Raw genomic sequence first — 20144 nt, 5'->3', positions numbered from 1 at the left:
CATTTTTGTGACTTTCTCCTTCTAGTGCTATTTTTGAGACATAAATTTCAAAAGGTGCTATTATTGACAATTGCCCTTTTATAAATTATAATGCAGTATTTTTTTATTTTTTTTTTGTAAAATATAATGCAGTCAATAATGCTTTAATAATATTGTTTGGAGCTTTGAGATTTTATCATATGTTGTCTGGGTCGGATAGGTTGGTTAACGTTATTATGTCTCACCTGTCATTCGTTATTGGTCGGAAGATGTGTATTTTGCTCACTCCCCGACATACATGCTACATCATATAGCAATGTTTAAAACCATTCGAAGTGTGGTAACTTGTGTGTGTATATATGCCTCATTTATATGAAAAGTTATTCATCAAAACAATCATAATTTGTTGTCCAAAAAAATCACAATTCTTCGCGAGACTTAAATTATCATTTAAGAATGTTGGTGTTTAATCCGTACTCTCTAACATTTGCACACAAGTTCGCCACATCGAACAAGTTTTCCAGTGGTGGAAAAACATTTTAGAAATTTTTATTTCGTTGCTTAAAAAAAATATTTCGAAAGTGGTAGAATGATTAGATATATATATGAAGAAATGCTAGTCTCTCATTACCCGAAAAAACAAGTGCTACATCACCAAAATTACTATTAATTTTTAAATACTCTATAGTTAGATATTGATTGATTTATCATGAACGGAACCTAAAAAGTATAAAGCATAACTAATCAAATAAGGTCGAAGGAGAAGCCAAAAGAGAGTTATGTTATGTGAAAAAGATGAGGTTGCAAGCCTAAAAGAAGGTTAAAGAGATGAGTTTGCGCCTAACAACGACGAACGAATAAGGTTACGTTTGCTTTACAATTAAATATAATTTTCCAAAAAATGATTTTGTGTTGTTTAGCTGTTCGTCAACTTCTACATATACATTTTAAAAGATAGCGGAAACTGAATAGTTTGGTACGTTTGAGATACAATCACATTTATCACGTGCTTAAAATAGAGGGAGACAAGTTGTGGTAGAGATGGGCTCACTTTGATGTAACGAACCGCCGTGTTGCTAGAGATGTCGGCAAATGTTGCATTCGCAAGTCTTATCATGTGCCCTCGAATGACAAGGCGTTCACACTTTGATATTTTATAACAAAAATACAACAATAACATGTATTGTTAATAAAAAACCATGTATTAAAATTGTTTGTTTGCTTGTTTTCCCAACTTGCAATTCGTTGATTAAAATTCAAAATACTAGTAGTCTAGTGCTAATCAAGAGGCAACACCTACCACATGAGAAACATAACCCCAAAAGTGGACTGAACAACAATATTATATGATTAAAACAAATTATACACTATCCGGAAATCTGTTATTAAATGAACTTAGTCAAATGATCTTATGTATGTACTTACATTTTATCATATTATGTTCCTTAATATATGAATATGAATTTTTAAATAAAAAGAGCAATTAAAATTTATCAGATAGTTTTCGTAAATGTAGGATTAGTAGAAAGAGAAACCTAATAAACAGTATCTCCGGTTTGAGAAAAACCAAAAAGAAATTCAATAATCCGATTCGGTTCAGTTATACCTAATCCAAAAGTTGATAGTTGCCTCTCCTTTACCGCCATTCTCTCATCTCTTCGGCCGTACGACCGTCTCTCCGCCGATCTTCCTCCGCTTTTCAGTTTGGGCCTTAAGTTTTCCTTTTCTTAATGGGCCTATTAATTGCTGATCCACCAAACCGTGATGGCAAGCATTATCTGTTTCGGGATTCCCTTGTATCCAATTGATCTAGTTCCATTTTTCTGGACGTTATTTAACTCTCCGATAAGAAAAAAAAAGGAAATGAAATTGACTTTGCTTAGATGAGACGCTAGCTATAGAACCTAAGAGCACCCACAATGGGGGATGAAGAGAAATCCTTAGCTCTTACTCCTAGGTTATTACTAATATAATAATAATATAAATACTTAATTAACTAAGGATTGGTCCATGAATAAGGATTTTAAGGACCAAATCCTTATAGAGGTGGTGGCTTGGTATTGGGTGGGGAAAGTATTGTGGTTTGTTTGGAAAGAAAAACATTTTATTTCGACTCAACACGAGAAAAAAAAAATTTGCTCTCAGCCACAAAGAGGCGATTGTGTTCTTGATTTCTCTTGGGAGAAAGGCGACAAAGGCTAGAAAAAAAGCTTTCCTCTCGGCGACAAAGGCGATTGTGCTCTTGTTGATTTCTCTTGGCGACAAATCCGACAAAGGCGAGAAAAAAAATTGTTCGTTTATACGAACTTGGAGTTTCGTTTTCTCAAATTCTATTCTTATTTGGTATAATAGTTGGTGAGAATTTGATTGGATCCTCTTCTGTGAATTAGATGTTCTTGTTTGTGTCTGCAATTCTATAAATTTTCGTGGAGGTTTGAACTTTAGTTGTATGTCTGCTGTTAAGTTTCTTCTTTTGATTGTCTAAGGACGTTGTTTTAGATACAATTTAATCGGTTTAGTTTTAAAAGTTTTGTTTTTTTTATTGCTTCTTTAGCATATTTTTCAATGAAGCTTTTGTTTGCTAATGTTAGATATCGAATGCTGATAAGTGAATATCCTCACTAGTTTGATTTTCTGGAGAGAAAGTTTGGTTCTTTTTTGCTTTTATACAAATCCACACTGTCTATGAATCATCTTGTTGCATTCCCTTTAATATGTGGTTGTTTTAGAGTCAATTTAATCGGTTTTGTTTAAACGTTTTGGTTTTCTATTTCTTCTTTAGCATAGTTTTCAATGAAACTTGTGTTTAATGTTTGGTTTCCTGGAGAAAATTTGGTTCTTTTTTTTTTCTTAAATCAAATTGCACTGTCTATAAAATCTTCTCGACAGTTCTCAAAGTTTGTGTCATTAGCCCTTATCTTGACTCATTCTCTCTTGTTTTTGGCACTTCCAATCACTTTCCTGTATTCCTTTTGATGTGTTTGTACTATAAAGGTGTTAGTTTCCATTCCCTGCGATGGTAGATAAAGGTCCAGTCATCAGCCTCTGTCGTTCCCTGCTTCGGGCAGGGCATCAGTACCCTGACTACAACATCAGGGAGTACGCTAAGCGAAGGACCTTGGAGGGGTTCCGCATGAACAAGAATCTCACTGATCATTCTAAGGTGGAAGAGGCTTATGCTGAAGGTAAGAAGCAGCTGGAGGTTGTAGAGAGGGTGGTGAAGGTTTACTTGGCATATCCTCCCAGGACCAAGAACATCATGGAACTCAAGCTTCAGTAGTGGATATGTATGTTTGTCACTTTTAATACACTCAAAGCTATTTGCTATGGTTATTGGTCATGTTTCTTAGTTCTTTCCCAACTATGAGACATTTGCTTTGTGTGATTCTCATGTAATCTTTGTGGCATCAGACCTTTATTAAGTGAAGAGAATAATCTTGTATTAGAGCGAAGAGATAAAGAGTCCTTTTTGCTGATTGTTCTTAATAATAAAATCTCACACAGTTCTGCAGTTGTTTGCATTGAAATGTTCCCAGCTTTTCTGTAGTTTATGTCTATCTTTAACACTGATGATGTTAGGTTATAAATCTCTGGATTCAAATACATTCTTGATCTCTTGTCAGAATTTTTGGGAGAAGAATATTATGTAAAGAACAACAGCAATATTGTTGCTTGTGTTGGTTTTCCATAATAAGAACGGTTTTGAGTTTTAAGCAACAAGATCACCGAAGATCAAAACAAAAGAGAGTATGTAATGAACATATATAACTCTTGTTCATATACATGAACAACTGAAAAATAATTTAATTGAAAACATTTGGAACAAATTTGGTGATGAAGATTAATAATTATTGTATTTTAATATTTAATTATGTAATAAATAAAAATTAAATTTTACTTTAAAAGAAAAAATATTTTTTATTTTTAAGGACTCCTAATCGGGGATCATCATTGGACACACCATTTTTATTAGAGTCCTTAACTATTCAAAAAAATATATATATACTAAAATAATGGTAAGGACTCCAAGAAGGAATCCACCATTGCATATGCTCTAAACAACGCTATAAATAAAAACCATAGAACCCTAACAAGCTCATCCTCTCAAGAAAACAAAAAAGAAGTGATTCGATCATGCAAAACAGCCAGCTAGTATTTTACTACCCCGTTAGTTTCTCACCGCGCCACCGTTCGAACTGCTGTTTTTCCATCACGCTAAAGAGTTTCCGACGAGATGTTTAGCGTCCCATCACCGGAAAAGAACGACTCTTCGGACAGACACAACTTGATCCTCCAAGTTCGAAATCCCTTCAAAACTTCTAGCATTCGGCTCCGTGGAGACTGCCTACAACACGTGTCTCTTGTTTTGAAACACGTTGAGTCGAGGGTTCTTGAAACTATGGTTTTCTACGCCATTCAGCTCTTCGGAGAAAGCCAAGGAAGAACATTCGAGCTCAAAGCTAATGCGGAAGATGTCGAGTTGCACTTGATGGAAGAAAGTAAAGGCTGGAGAACTTGTATCCCTAAGTCGATTAATGAACCGGTCGATGAATGTAGTATCTGCTTTGAGGATCTATCCGACGTGGACGAGGAATCTATAGAGTTACATGATTGTTCTCATGTGTTTCATAAAGTTTGTCTTTTCCAGTGGATTTGGAGCAAAAGCTCTTGTCCTTTATGTCGTCATCCTATTTATTGTGGAAAACCAAAATCTTAGGGTTTTTCCTTCTTTTTTTTTTGGAAGTGTCTATTTACTTAAATATGTGATTATTGTTTATTAATTTGTATTTTATCTCATTGGTTGAGTCTCTGGTATAAATACTCGACGAATTCGCACTTTACGTTTTGTTTCATTATCTGATGATAATCTGACCATGCATGAGATTATCTATACTATAAGAGAAAACAGAGAAACTATGTGAACCGAATTGTTTTAAGAACTTCAATCAGAAAACTCATAGTAGTTTAAGTTACCAAAATACAAAAAGCAATCTGGAAGATGAATCATGCAAAGAGTAGATAGATATTTTTTTTGGGTAAACAAAAAGTTGTTTTCACCCTCTTTATCAGAAACCGAAGCATTGTAAATAGTATTTCTAAGGTTTATCAAGAGCTGTCTAGTTCCGGTGAGTAAATAGATATTTCACTTGTGTTTTAAGTATATGACTAATTAACGCCGATGAGATGGATCGTTCAAGAGTAATATCTACGTCACTTGTGTGTTAAGTATGATCGCAACCTCATATGGTTATAAATGATTTAACAAGAACCAAACATGGCTCCAGTTTCATATTTTGTATTCGTTTTTTTTTTTTACTTTGCTAATTTAAAGTTAAAAAGAAATCAGAGACTACAATATTTCCAGCTTTGTTTTAAGGTTTAGTATTCAATGAAAGTAACAACACCAAAGGAAGTGTATCTGATAGAATTAGAAGAACATATTAAGATAACTACATGCAATTAAGAGAGAGCAACACTCAGAAGCCTCCTCTTACTCTGGAACCGGAACTAGACTAGGAACAAAAACACAGCAACGACTACGAAATGTCTGATCATACCATCGATGTTGTCCTGTCTCAACTTGTTTCTCGACCACACCTTCACCTATTTGGTAAACTTTGACGTATTTCTCTTCATTTTGGACATGTTCTTCCTCGCACCATAACATGATCCTATTGGTCTTGTGGATGAAGAATGTCATATTAAGGAAATACCAACGGGATAATATCGGGAGATATGGGGGAGTCACATTAAAATACTTGCTCCACGAGACAATCTCATCAGTCACATTGTTTGTAACCCACAACTGAATCTTCCCATATTTTTCTTTAGATAACAAAGAAAGCCTATCTCCTCTGAAACCTGATAGGCGTGGTATAACCCAATCACAATCACCATCACGAGTTATAAAGGGAAGACAGCATCTGTCTTGGAATATCTCTCTAGAGAAATCAAAACACTGGATGAAGAATTCAGTTATGACTTTATCAAAATTCTGTCTCTCAGCAAACCAATACATTTTTCCATCCATAGACACAGCTTGATCATACCATGCATACCATAAATACGCACATGAGTAATCAACACTTCTCCAGAGTTGAGTCTTGAACTCATATATCTCAACGCCATTATTTCTTGAATCATAATCATGTCCTAATCCTCTACAAAACCTCAAGATCTTGTAGTTGTCACGGGATACATTGTCGTATCCAAAACCGTAGATACTCCAACACACTTTGATCGAATTCAAGGCTTCGATCCATTTGATTTGGCTCAAAAACGGATTCCAAACTGCGAGTTTTTTTTCTATACTATCAGATCTTCTACATTCACATAGCAATAATCCATCGCAATGAATCATTGAATAAATACAAGATGGACCTTGTAGACTTGAAAGGGATAGGGTCTCAACATTAATGAACTGATACAACTTATGATCAGGGACTTGGATGAGTCCTTCCGGGGAGAGTTCCAAGTGTTTGTCGATGAATCTACTGTCGTTTAAAAGAGTTTCGAGCATCAACCTGCTGTACTCATGTGAAAATATCTATTCTATTAAAACAGCAGTATGACCTATTGATATAAGTTATGTCCAATTAATTATTTTCAACCATACTAACTGCATATAATTATATATAACCACCAGCATAATAATCGGGCAGACCATGTTTACTTCAGCATAATAATCGCACGACTGCATAGAACTAAATATAAACATTATATCGTCGATGTAACCACCATTTTTCTCCGATCTATACTTAAAGGTTTCTGTCATCTTGTATTTGGTACCTAATTAAATGGCCAATATATAATTTAAATTCTGAATATATTTTAAATGTGTATTTGATATTATTATGGAAGTACTATTTATAAAGATATACTCTATGGGATTTAATTAAAAGAGTTTTTAAAAATTTATTTGATTAAAAATTAATATTTATTAAATGTGATTTTACTTAAAGTTAATGAAGACCATATTAATCCATTTACACACACACACACACATATATATAACATAATATATTACAAATTATTATTTTCAAAAAACTTTTCAAAAATTTTGTTTGGTTTTCGGTGCGGGTTGGATTTAATATTGATTTTCGGATATAATTTTTTAAGAACCGTTAGAGTATATAGGCCATATCTAATAGAGTATGAGACTTTAATTTTTGGGTCAATTCCGAGTTAAGTTTTTTAAGTATGAATATTCTTGACTAATTATGTTAGGTAACTATTAAAAAATATAATATGTTGCACACTTTAGAAATAAAGTTTAAAAATAATTTCTGAAATGCATATGGCATAAGTGTATAATTATGTAACTTGACTATTTAATATAGTTATCAAAAATTATATTAAATTAATATTAAACACAAATATGATTATAAAAATAGTTTTTAAAAAATAAAAAAAAAATATTTACCAGCCCTTTCAAGGGCGGGTCGTGTCATCTTAAAAGATTATGTTTTCTGATTGCTCAAAGAGTAAATATTAATCTGTGGTAATTTAATAGCCATTAAAATTAGAACCACCAAAATCATGCTTTCACAATGCAATTGTTACATTTGATGGGAAAAAGACCCTATCAATCTCACTAATGGCACTAATATGCGTACTTGGTAACAACAATCGTAACAAAGGAACTGCCGAAGTTGAGATCTTGAATTTGGATTTGATCTTTTCCACTGCTGCTCTGATGATCGATGGAGACGGTACACTGAACCATTTTAAATACCACGAGAGAAGGATTGTATCTTTCTGCAGCTTAGAGTTATGATCATCAGACCATGCCTCTGAGGTCAAATAGTTCCTCAAGTTAATCTTCAGCTCGGTTGAGCAATTCAGTATCTCTTCACACCGTTTTCCCAGTGAAGCTAAGAAGATTGATTGAACAAAGCCACCTGAAGAGGCCAATCTTCCGCTTGCTACCGCCTCGTTGTAGGCAAGAGCAACCTGTGATCATAACATTAGATCCAATGATAGAAAACCAAATCAGATTATACAAAATGTAAAATCAATTACCTTGAGGCTTGAGATGGAAAGTGAATCACACACATTACTATCGGTTTTGACTAGCAGATCAGCCATTGAAGCAATAGTTGTATACAAAGATAAATAAACCTACAAAAATTCACGTAAACGTATATATTAGAATAACATGTGCTATATACACTGCAACCAGAACGTTTTAAACTCTAATAACCATTAAAAAAATAAAGTTAAGTGCAATCACCTGCAAAAGAGCTGGCCTATCCTTGCTTATACAGTCGAACAACACTTGCAGACAGAACTCCTTGAAATCAGAATCAGATCTGCATAAATGAGCTCTGTTATGACATGGACATTGAGGGAAAAGAGAAAACGGATGAAACAGTATCTTACCTGTCATTCCAAGATTTGTCACAGCACAACTGTGCAAAGGCTATTAGGCTTGGATCAGATGAGAAAGTGCTGACCAAGTGATCAACGCTATCAGAATCCAGTTCTCTATGACTATTAGCAAGCGTGTTAGATTCGTCCAGAGTTCTTAAACCAAAAACCTGTATAACCAAAATCATTTAAACCTGTATCAGAATCCATTTCTCGATGACAGAAAATGAATATACGTGAGCATTGGAGTTACAACCTTATGCATTGCTCGTGAAAGGAGTGACTGACACCCAACTGGATCATCAACATACGAACAAGCTCCTACTTTCCTTTTGACATGTATAACGCCAGAACTGAAGGGATCACTCTTGTCACCAAAGCTCCACCAATGTTTCTCTGTGTTCCATAAGGTAAAAATTAAAAATACCTTAAAATCAGCTATATGACCAAGGAGAAAATATATATGCAAATGAATCAATTACCTTCCGGGACAAGCTCAACTTGTTGGGGCCAGTATCGAGAACCGCATACACAAATTTTCTTTAGCTGCAGGAAACATATACATTTTTCAGGTGAAGGAATCAAGGAAAGTTCTGTATTTTTCTTTCTGTACTCAATTAATGCAGGGGAAGCGAGGGAAAGTTGTTGAACTTGTCTTACAATAGCACGCTCTGGCAGAATGCACGGGGTAACCTCGCAAAATCTTGTTTCTGAATAAAGTTCTGTCTCTTTTACTGTGACTTCTAGAGGGGCATATACAGGCAGGCCGGAATCAACATCAATAGTCTGCAGCCAACGAGCCTCTGTTGCAAGGACATATAAATGCCTGAAAGCCTAAAAAAAAGAAGGAAAGTTAGAAACCAACTTCCAAGCTTGGCATGTCTCTGATATCATGTAGGCTAAATAACATTTTATATAGAAAAAGAAACTCTCGCTTCTATAGAAGAGAGACAGTAACCAAACCAGATACACAAAAGAGCAATTCAGAGAACAGATAAGAGAGTTAAACTTGCCTGGAGGTGACAACGATTGTCATTTGGTCCAGAAGGCAACCGTGGATAGAGAGTGATGAGCAACATAGCAATTGAGCCATTACTCGTTGAAAATGTTCGCATACCTCCCCCAAGAAACAAGAAACCTGTGGCTAAGCTGACCTAAAGGAAAAAACACTATGCTGTCTCATGTTTCAGAAAACTAAAAGGACCTTAATTTTGCACACAAGTGCTTACCGCCATTTGAGTGCCATAGTTAGCATGTCCATCAGCAGAGTTTCGGCTACGGAGAAACCTCAACAACCGAAATATTTGCAAGTCCCCTGATCCCGCCATGACCTACACAAGCGAGTCCTTCAACATAAAGCTACCGCCTTGTAAATTGTTGAATACGAGTCTTCAAAAGAAGTATTACCACTGAAAGGGAAAGAATGACAAGATAAAGACACATTTCAAGCGTTCCCTTATCAACAAATTTAGATATTCCCCTCGGAAATGCAGTTCCAGAAGTAGCAGAAACAGGCTTGATCTACATACATCAAAACATATAAGCTCACATTGAGATGACTAGAAGGAAGCCCAAAGAGTAACATTTAAGAATATGATATACCTCATTCAGAAGATAGAGAGCGTAGTTGTAAAGCAAGTCACGAGCATTTCCATCTCGTGTACCAGCAAATCTCAGCCCTATCAAAAACAGTAATACTTGTCATAATTATCATGAGAGATAAGAGACTATCATCTCATAAGAGGTAGATTATATTACCAAGTGAAATGCAGGCTCCGGCCACTATATTGACATATGCCTGCACAAGGGCTTCAACATCCATCTCATACATATCATCCATGTCATCTTGGAGGTGGCTGATGCCACTTTTGACAACTTCAGGAACTTGGGACTCAATCCACTCACATGTAGGACGGATCCTATAAACAAAAGTTATTAGAATTACGATCTCAGAAGCATCAATAACAGCAGTACTAACTAGGCAAGATAAAAAAAATATACCTGCTCCACATTATCAAGTTCCGAGCAATGACACGGAGCATTATGAAATCAGGCCTTACGCACTCCAACTCATAATGGGTTTGTGGAATAGAGAGCTTTGAGAAAATGACCTCTGATTCTGTCTGCAACAAACATAAAATTAACCTTTCTGAATATCCAAACTCTACAAGAAAAGCACAAAAATTACAGGCTCAAATTCGAACCAGTTACTAGTTAATACATCGTCAAGACTCACCTTGAGATACATCAGTGCGAGAGCAATTATCGCTCCAGGTGCAGTTATATCAACATTGGAAGTGCTTCCGTCTGTTATCTGAGACAGAAAAAATGATAATCCAATAATTAGAATTCAGCAAGTTTTTTTTTGGCACAGATTATTCCAATACAAGCTTCATAAAGAATTATATGAAGAACAGATAACAAGGGAACCTGTGCAGCACTTCGGTGATCTTCGTTTGAAGGTGCAAGGAGAGATCTTCCCTGCATGGAATTCCAGGAGTTGTTCAGTAAAACTAGACAATGTTTGCAAATCAAGTGTGATATGTGAAATCCAGAAACAGACAATTAACCTCTTTTGCTCCCAAATACTGGAGTAAGCGATTGACAAAGGGGTCCAGCGAACCGAGCGCATCACCTCCACGGCCTTGAACCAAAAAAAAAGCAAAGTGAACTTACATAGGAAAAAATAATTCAGTAGCCAAAATCCAAGACATACCCAATGCAACAAGACCAAGTGAGAATCCTGCAGATACAGCATAACCCTCCCTTTCAAGAACATTGTCCCCTGCACTTCGGCGGCCAATTTCACCCTGATAACATGTACGAAGTGGGATCCGAAAGATAAGGGACGATCCACATGAATCGCATAGAACTAAATTGCAATATAAAAGATATGCATGAACTTAATTGATGATTTTAACTCACTTCAAGATTGTATATGTATAGACAAGTGTACTTTAAAACAAGAACCTCACATGCAAGAATGCTGTAACCATGACATGATGAAAATGGCATATGGTAACAGGAAGAATGCTATATCAAATGTCGACCATAAGTGAAAAATAAACACGGAGGAAACATTACCAGAAGTAATTGCATTGTCTGCTGGTGTGCTGATCCTTCAAATAGAATGCCAACAGAGACTAAAGCTGCAGACTAGAGAATCGTTGAAGACAGCATGTTAAAGAAAAATGTCAACAATAGTCCTCCTTTTTCTATCAACCAGTTTCTCTGATCATCACTTCTAAAAAGATAAACTAAATTTAATGGATTCTGCTAGGAGCAAGATATATGTGAGGTAGAAAAGATGAACAATCCAAGGATGGCAGTAAAAAGGCGTTGCATATTGGCACATGTGTTTACACGTAGCGCAAATAAATACCAAGCCAAGGAAACTTTCTAAATGCCAGAACTAACGATGTCAAAATCTTATATATCACTAGACATTGATTGCTAACCTCCACTAGAAGCTCAAATAAACAAAAACATTCAGCATATGTAATTAAATTCCATAGTAAAATGCTTAACAAGCAACTTTTAGTTTCAGTAACTGCTTGTAGAGAACTAAAATTCTTTCAGCAAGTAAAACATCACAGCAATCTGTACCTGCAGAAGTGTTGGTATCTCAAATTCAGCATATGAAGCTTGGTATCGCGCGGGAACATGGAAAAAGAGAGCCTGTTATGCAAAGAAGAGTAAGTTCTTAGAGAATTTCCAGAGCTGGAACAGAATACTTTTAAAAAAAAGATGCTAGTAAGAAATATTAGCATCTATCAGTGTGCATAAATGAAAGTAAATATTTGTTTAAAGACGTTGATTATCCACCATTTTAAGTACTACGGATCTAAATTAACAAGAAAACATACAGAGATCCCTAAGTAGTGTTTCTTGGAAAACTTCGGGTATCTTAAAAGAAAAACGGGTCTTTGGTTAAGTCGCTATCAACAAAGCACTTAGAGGCCAGTTCAAGATCCAAATAGCCAAGAAAATGAAGCAACTGAACATTTACCTTTGCGATTTCAGGTTGCATTGTTCTCCTATAAGAAGCCGCCAGACCAAGCATCAAACCTACCGTGGTGCTCTCATGGTCCTAAAAGACCAAGGAAGAAAGCAGTTAAAGTAAATAGAAAGTAGTAAGGAATAAAATTGTGTTTGAACTTATCAAACAGAAAAAATCACTTTAGTATAAGAATATAATACTATGTGAGATGATTAAGGCTGATAATGAAAAGACTACAATTGTCAGATGAGGAAACATATAAATCTAATCACCGTTATTGGCACGTCTTACTAGTTATTATTAACCAATAGGAAGTAACGGGAAGAAATAACTTAATGGAAATGGAGCTATTGAAACAAACCTGAGTGAAATATTGGTATATGTCACTAAGGTTTAACACATGCAAATATCCCTGTAACCCCAGCCCAAACAGAAGTCCAGCATGAACAGCATTTGGCTCTCCAGGTTTATTGTATTTAATCCACGTTCTGGAGACCTTTCCCTGCACCAAATTTTAGGAAGAAATATAACTGGATTAATTGGGCCCCGATGAAGGGTACTTGCTGCAGAACAACAAATATAATGTGAGATCATGTGCACAATTTCGTGCATTCTCTTGTAGCATCTCATAGATGCAAAATAAAAAGAGACACTAAAATACACGAATCAAACCTGAAGCGGAGCCAGTCGTAACCCAGCAGCAACAGCATTATGAAACTCCGGCCACGTCTTAAGTTCTTGGATATTCCTTACGTTTGGATCTAGATTAACCTGTAAGGGAAAAATATAGTGTAGGCAAAATTACTTTACTGTATATTTTATTTCTTGAAATTGCCGCTTCATGCAAATTATAAGTTCCATATTCACAACAATAACAAAAGCCATTCGCACAAATGGTTATTCCTCTAAATGAGAGCGTAAAATAGGTTTCTTATGTGTAAGAGTCCCTCTACTAAATCATAATAAAAAAAATTACGTACGATGGCATTTTGTTGGGCAGGCAGCCGACCAGCCAAAACAAGCTTTGGCACAGTAAACGCCTACAAAAATTCAGAGAGAATGTAAATCTTCAAGTAGTCATTAAAAATGATGAAAACCAACTATAGATTTCGCTAGATAAAAAAAAAATTGCCTCAGTTAAAAGAGTGTGTATTGTAGATAATGTGAATGCTCCACGCCCAAGGGGAAGCACAGCAGTCCTCTGTGCTATGCGCCATAGCTGGTCCTACAATGAATTAATAAAGCAACGTATTAAATATTAAAGAGAGTTTTAGACCATGAAGATCTGATTAAATTTGGATATAAAATTACAAAAAGTGATGTGAAGGCATATCAATGGAACATGAACTTTAACATTCTATCCTAATTGTTGAACAAAAAAAAGGTTTCTATCCTAACTTGCTTTTAATAGTAGTTAAGATTTACAAAACAGCAATAGAAATGAACATATATGTGTACCTGTTGCTGCTCTTGATCAGATATAGTAGGGTTAGCAGACGTTTGTATTATCACAGGTCGTGCAGAGCACAAAAGACGTCGGATCTAACATGCGAAGGAAAAAAAAAGAGGATATCAAGAGAAATAGTATGAGTTGATAGTTGTAAATGGGTGTGTAGATATACCTCATTCAGCCGTAGATCTCGTCCATACCGTAACTGCGTATAGGAGTTGAAGATATGCTCCATTCCATCTATCACAGAACCATCCACGGAACTTGTATCCTCAATCTTACTGTTTTCCATGCCAACTGACTCAGATAAAGAGGATGGGACAATTACTGGATGCAAGTGCAGCATGTAAGGTATGGACATGGATATTAAACTCGTATCTGATTGCATCTCAAATTCCTTAGATGAGCTCAAATTTCTGAAGACGGAGAGGGCCATATCTTCTCGACCAAGAAGCACATAAGCAATTGCTGGCCAGTCAGCCGGAGGAGATTCTCGACAGCTATCCAGAGCCTACAAAATACAGCCAAAATGTTATACAAAAGATAAAACAAGTAGACGACAGGAAATAACAAACCAACATCCTAAGAGACGAGAAAATAGAATCACCACACTGATGTAGAAGTTATCAATTCCACCTGCATATTCCTCTCATCAATACATATCTAAACATTTCAACTTACATGTCTCAGAGGGAGAGATACACCAGAAGGTAGCAAATCCAGTTGATGAAGCCCAAATCTCTCTCCAGCCATAGCTAAGATAGCAAGTTCCTCGTTACTGGAATATGATCCTGGGGAAATATTACAGGGCACACCTGACGAAAGTTTTTGTCCTACTGGCTTATCACCAAATAGCACACTGTAGAAGGAAACAATTTTCCTTGCCCAGCTCACAATGGAGCAACCATCTTTACGGATCAAATCTGGGAGGTCATCAAGGTTTGTGGGTAAAGATCCCCGTCTTAAACAGTTCTCAAACCATCTGAACAGATTTGGAGGTTTTCTGCTAGAAGAAAGGGTTGTGCATGCCCGGATAGTTTCGGAAAGACGAGGAAAATCACGTATGTAGTGATCTATGTAAGACTTCTCACCCAGGAACTTGGCAATATTGCACAATAAAACAGCTAGCTGATGCAAATCCCTGCACGGTATATGTCAAAAATCAAGTTTGAGTCAAGCGTTAGCAGAAATTCAAAATAATAATTTTTACTCTTTTTGAAGTTATAGCTAACCGTTTGCTAAGCAAAACAGGCAAGGTGAAAAAAGAAAAGCTATGTAGAGCCGATGTGCTTACTGTTTCCGCAGATTATCCATCTTCAAACTCTCATATACTGCATGAAGACAATCTAAACTCTGGACCATCAATTCCATTGACTTGCTTGGGATTTTTCCACCACCAGTCTTAGTACCAAATGGGACAATTCCTTCCAGATCCGAAGAATTGTTTGAAATGATGCCACTGTGAAACCTAGGGTAGGCCTTATGAAACTTGCTGCTGAGAAGAAACTCCCAGGAGGACTCTGATGATGTTTTGGGTTGCTTCTGATGTACATCAGTAGGTTTCTTACAGATCCCAAGAAAAATGTTGCAAAACGCTTCCCATTCAAAATGAACACAGGAGCCTTTCTGATCAGAATTATCGTCTCCCCAAAGAAGAGAGAGAAATAAATTATACAAATCCGATTGTAATCCCTCAGCTAAGGCTGCTATGCAATCATTTGCAAGTGAAGATGAAGGACTACCAGTTAAGGCACACCGAAAGATCTACAGGAGTATAATACAAACGGCAAATTAAAACAGAAGACAACTTGAACAACCAAATAAATAGGTATCGAAGTTCAGAATAGTAAACCTAAATGCAGCAATCACATGATGCGGATAGAACGACTATGGTACTTAACAAAACTAATCATTTTGAATTTCAAAAGGACTGATAACTCTGTCACATACCTGTGAATGATTTACTGATAAATTGATACATCCTAACACAGCATCAGATAATCCTGTAATCTTCAGGTCCCGGGGACCTGAATCTTTTTCTGCGGACTCTCTATCTCCAGAAACGAGATTTTTCCCAAACCCAGATGGCAGTACATATTTACAGAGACATTGTTTTCCTGACTACAAATAATATAGATAATTTAATTTAAACATAGTTCATAAGGATGTATATAACGAAGAAAACGGTATGGTGCATATCAAGAACCTACATAAAGAACGAGGTCATTTTCTGGAGATAAAACAATGATATCCAAATGTGGAAGCAGTCCGTTTTTCACTCTGCAGGAAAATGGAAAAGAGCATTGGACAAACTCTTAACATGACAACAGAAAAAATCTCATATACAGTGACAGAGAGGCATAAAAATGTAGATAGGAATTTACTGAGAGCGTGTCACAACAACAGGTGCGGCAGCAATTGCAGAGACACTCCAGCTTATATCAGGCTTAACGTCAAACAGAATTTCATTATTGATCTCAACAGTTTGGAGTCCCACCGATAACAGCTTCTTTTGTTCTAGAATCAGAAAGCAAATTACTGGGACTGCATCGTCAGTTGCCAAAAAGACCTGTAATAAAATGAGGAACTTGTGAGGAATCAATAAGAAGAGTAAAGACTTCAAAAACAGAGACCACAGATCTTTCTCCCATTCACAGTCAACAAACAACTTAAGTACAGTATTCGAATATTTGCACGAGAACACATTTCACAAAATGAACTTGGAATCCTATGGAATTGTCACCTTAGATGCAGCTTTCTTAGCACCTTTGGCTTGCCATATTCTGCGAAAAGATACTCGCTTCGGAAAAACAGTATCAGGAGCCACGCCGCTTGAACATGAAGCAGAAGCTTCACGGTTAGAATCTATAAACTCGGCTGCCCACACAGAATGTTGCATCTTGCCTGAAAAAAAAAACCGACGAAAAATAAGAAGAGCATGTGGCTAGTTCAGCCTGGCCGGAGAAGAAAATAACAAACCTTTGTTATATGAGGTCATAAGGGGAAGACGGTCACTTGTCCAAATTGTTCTCTCATCGTAGTCCTTCATTATGTTCAACTTTCCCCTCTCTTCTAGATAGATTGGCTGAAAAATCAGTTAGATGAGTTACCAGATGCAATATATAATATAACCAAACATTGCAGGACCAAAAAACATTAAGTAGACAAGAAAAGTCTAAGCATATGACATCATTTACCTCAGGTTCCTCTAATGGATCTCTTAGGATCAGATGGGAAGACATGTCTCTTCTGCTAGTAAGTTCATGCGCGACCGAGGAATGAAAATTCTGTGGTGAAATATTCCCAGTTTCTTTTCTTTGGCGCAGCATCTCACGGGAAGCAAGAGTGGGGGTAGCAGAAGAAAATGGAATGTGTGATGATTGATTCACTTCAGCAGCTTGCTGAAGAAGTAGACCAAACGGTAGAGGCCATATTGATATGACAGTACGTGAAAGTGGAACAGATACAACTTCCCCTGTCGCTCACAAATGCCAAAAATGATAAAAAGTAAATACCTCAGCTAGCATAATATTCCAGATGTATCTAGCCACACATACCTGACGTGCTGTATACTGTTAAACAACCAATTTGTAAGACACAAAGGAAAGCTTCTGGTCCTCGACCCAGGTGACTCCAGCATGCCTATTGCAAAAAAGGTCATTCTCGCGCATCAAACAAATAGAAAAAGAAATCATTTTCTGCTATTTATCTAATCCAGTGAGGAACAAACCGAACAGCATCACCCAAAAAAAGAATCTAACGCATTTTCCAATACAAAAGAAAGAATGGTTGATGCAGAGCTAGATTGTTATTGACTCGAGAACAATCAAGAACAAGAAACCATGCATTCTCAGAAAAAAAAAAGGACTGGAGACAAAGAGTCCAACTTGTAATGGAAACTACCTTGATGATGGGAGAAGACAAGGTGAACCGCTTGAGCACGCGTGAACCGCTTGTCCAGATTATGCTACCACCAAATAAATAAAAATAATCATATGGTCAGGAACAGATAGAGTCAGCCAGATATATTAAGATCAAATTAGCTTCTACATACATTAATAGAATAAAGAGACAAACTTGATGAACTTAAAAGATGAATTCAAGTAGTGGTAGAGTAATCATCAAAGCGTATAGACAGCCTAAAGTCATATCTGATGTAATCCCCCCGCCAATAGATTTTTAAAGTCCACAACTGTCAAGAAGATGATAGCAGGGTTCTTACCGGTTGTGTCGGATGAAGAGCTCATGCTCTCTCTGCCGCGAGAAGTTAGCTTCATTGCCATCACCATCGTTTCCCTGGCCGGTGAGATGAGGATCGAACAGAAAATACTCGTAGGAATCGGAAACATCAACGTCCGGAGGTTTACAATCAGTAGCTTCAGCGATTAGACCGAAAGGTTTGAACTTTCCGAGGACCGTAAGACTTCGAACCCCTGGAGACATTGAGCTTCGTCAATGGATGGATAGTGCACTCTCCCGCTCTTTCCCCCGTTGTCTCAATTTTCAAAATTCTAAACTGAAAAATTCAATTTCTCTTGTGGGTCTCCTCGGCATTAGCTGGTAAGAGGGCCGAAATAGTGAGCCGTGTTAGTAGACAAGTAAGTGAGAGAGAAAAGGACAATAGAGCGGACCAGCATCACTTACGAACCAGAAAGAGAGTACGAGGTTTCAGACGAGTCCTGAGTTAGGTCAAAGCATCGAACCCAGTGAAAGAGAGATGCTCTCTGAGAAATTTAATCAAACACCTTCTGTGCAAGATGCTTCGAGCAAATCTGAAATTGAGCTCCGGGTTTAAGAGAAAATAAAATAAAATAAATAAATAAATGGGTGAAGAAAGAAAGAAAAAAGAATAATAATATTTCTCACGTTTGACCAATGGGTCAATAAGTGGGCCCACTAAGAGCCGTTAGGACCAATCCATAACTTGGCCTCTTCAAAACCTTCCTGGTCGCTGCTTCCTTTGGATTTGGTAGAAAACATACTTTGCAGGATACCGGTGGAATCTTTGGTACGATTCAAGTTCACATGCAAACATACTGTGCTCTTTTAAACGACAAGAGATTCATCTACAAACACTTGGAACTCTCCCGTGAAAGATTGATACGAGTCCATTATCATAAGTCGTTTCAATTCATCAATCTTGAGACCCTTTCAGTTTCAAGTCATCTACAGAGTCCATCTGATATTAATTCAATGATTCACTGCGACGGATTATTGCTATGTGAATTCGATTTTACTAATAAAGTTAGAAAAAGGCTCGCAGTGTGGAATCCGTTTTTGAGCCAAGTCAAGTGGATCAAACCGTCTAGTTCTTACACAGGGCTTGATATCTACGGTTTTGGATACGACAATACATCACGTGACAACTACAAGATCTTGAGGTTTTGTAATGAAATAGGATATGAAGAGGTTGAGATATATGAGTTCAAGTCTCAACTTTGGCGAAATGTTGATTATTCTTGTGCCTATTGTTGGCATTCAAGTCTCGACCAAGCTATGTCTATGAATGGAAACATGTTTTGGATTGCTCAAAGGCAGAAAAAATCCAAAACTGAAAACTTCATTCAAAGTTTTGATTTCTCCAGAGAGGTATTCAAAGAAACATGTTGTGTTCCCCTTCAAACTCGTGATTTGTTTCTATCAGGTTTCGGAGGAGATAGGCTTTCTTTTTTATCTCAACATGAACAAGGGAAGATGATTCAGGTGTGGGTTACAAACAAGGTGACTGATGACGTTGTCTCGTGGAGCAAGTATTTTAATATGACTCCACAATATCTCTCGATATTATTCGGTTGTGGGTATTTCAGTTTTCCGGCACACTTGATCCACAAGACTAATAGGATCATGTTATGGTGGGAGGAAGAAGATGCCAAAAATAAAGATATATACGTCAACGTTTATGAAATAGGTGAGGGTGTGGTCGAGAAACAAGTTGAGACAGGACGACATGGTCGGTGTGACCAGGCTCCCTTTCGTAGCCGTTGCTGTGTATTTGTTCCAAGTCTGGTTCCGGTTCCAGAGTAGAGGAGACTTCTGAGGGTTGCTCTTGCTAGATTTCATTCATGTTGTTAGCTTATTATGTTCTTCTAATTCTATCAGATGCACTATGCATCTGAATACTAAACCTTAAAAGTTAAGGTTAATAAATTCTAGTAACTTTAGAAAATTTAGAGATCCAATCGTGATTGGTTTATAGATTTTAAAATTTTAAATAAAATATATTGTTATTGGTTTAGTGATTTTTAAATTTGAATTAAAATCTTTTGATATTCAACAAAATTTAGTTAAAATTGTTTTTATAATTCAACTAAAATATATTGTTATTGTGATATAAAATTCTTCATA

The 20144-nt window shown here is 36.6% G+C and overlaps 3 protein-coding genes across 4 annotated transcripts; 2 read left to right on the top strand and 1 right to left on the bottom strand.

The window, feature by feature from the left end:
- The first annotated feature begins 1907 nt into the window (after nt 1-1907).
- Nucleotides 1908-3455, top strand: LOC106442976 (LYR motif-containing protein 4). Its single transcript, XM_048768557.1, has one exon. The coding sequence runs from the start codon at nt 2996-2998 to the stop codon at nt 3257-3259; it is 264 nt and encodes an 87-aa protein (XP_048624514.1). The 5' UTR covers nt 1908-2995; the 3' UTR covers nt 3260-3455.
- A 658-nt stretch (nt 3456-4113) lies between these two features.
- LOC106441327 (E3 ubiquitin-protein ligase RNF149) lies at nt 4114-5124 on the top strand. Its single transcript, XM_013883158.2, is given in 3 exon segments — nt 4114-4273; nt 4276-4317; nt 4320-5124. Coding segments are annotated over 3 exon segments (579 nt in total). The 3' UTR covers nt 4697-5124.
- A 2340-nt stretch (nt 5125-7464) lies between these two features.
- LOC106427902 (anaphase-promoting complex subunit 1) lies at nt 7465-18638 on the bottom strand. Of its 2 annotated transcripts, none has more exons than XM_013868621.3 (38): nt 18444-18638; nt 18022-18356; nt 17703-17766; nt 17357-17441; nt 16997-17274; nt 16779-16884; nt 16543-16703; nt 16184-16368; nt 16010-16079; nt 15750-15920; nt 15094-15563; nt 14481-14940; nt 13972-14310; nt 13808-13891; nt 13482-13574; nt 13330-13389; nt 13022-13120; nt 12711-12851; nt 12359-12439; nt 11956-12027; nt 11434-11505; nt 11066-11159; nt 10920-10993; nt 10780-10830; nt 10586-10663; nt 10351-10472; nt 10108-10268; nt 9952-10028; nt 9757-9870; nt 9579-9680; nt 9363-9503; nt 9010-9183; nt 8832-8895; nt 8606-8745; nt 8362-8519; nt 8213-8291; nt 8002-8100; nt 7465-7932 (listed from the first exon to the last, which is right to left on the bottom strand). In XM_013868621.3, exons 2-38 carry the CDS (start codon nt 18240-18242, stop codon nt 7525-7527), a joined length of 5448 nt encoding a protein of 1815 aa, XP_013724075.1. In that variant the 5' UTR covers nt 18243-18356; nt 18444-18638; the 3' UTR covers nt 7465-7524. The 2 variants fall into 2 exon arrangements, with proteins under 2 accessions (XP_013724075.1, XP_013724081.1); XM_013868627.3 differs by having other exon boundaries at nt 18448-18638.
- Between the last annotated feature and the right edge of the window lie 1506 nt (nt 18639-20144).

Source organism: Brassica napus, chromosome A3 (assembly GCF_020379485.1).
Source record: "Brassica napus cultivar Da-Ae chromosome A3, Da-Ae, whole genome shotgun sequence".
NCBI classification, from domain to species: Eukaryota; Viridiplantae; Streptophyta; class Magnoliopsida; order Brassicales; family Brassicaceae; genus Brassica; species Brassica napus.
Note: the sequence above shows the minus strand (reverse complement) of the source record. Positions and strands in the feature narration are given on the sequence as shown.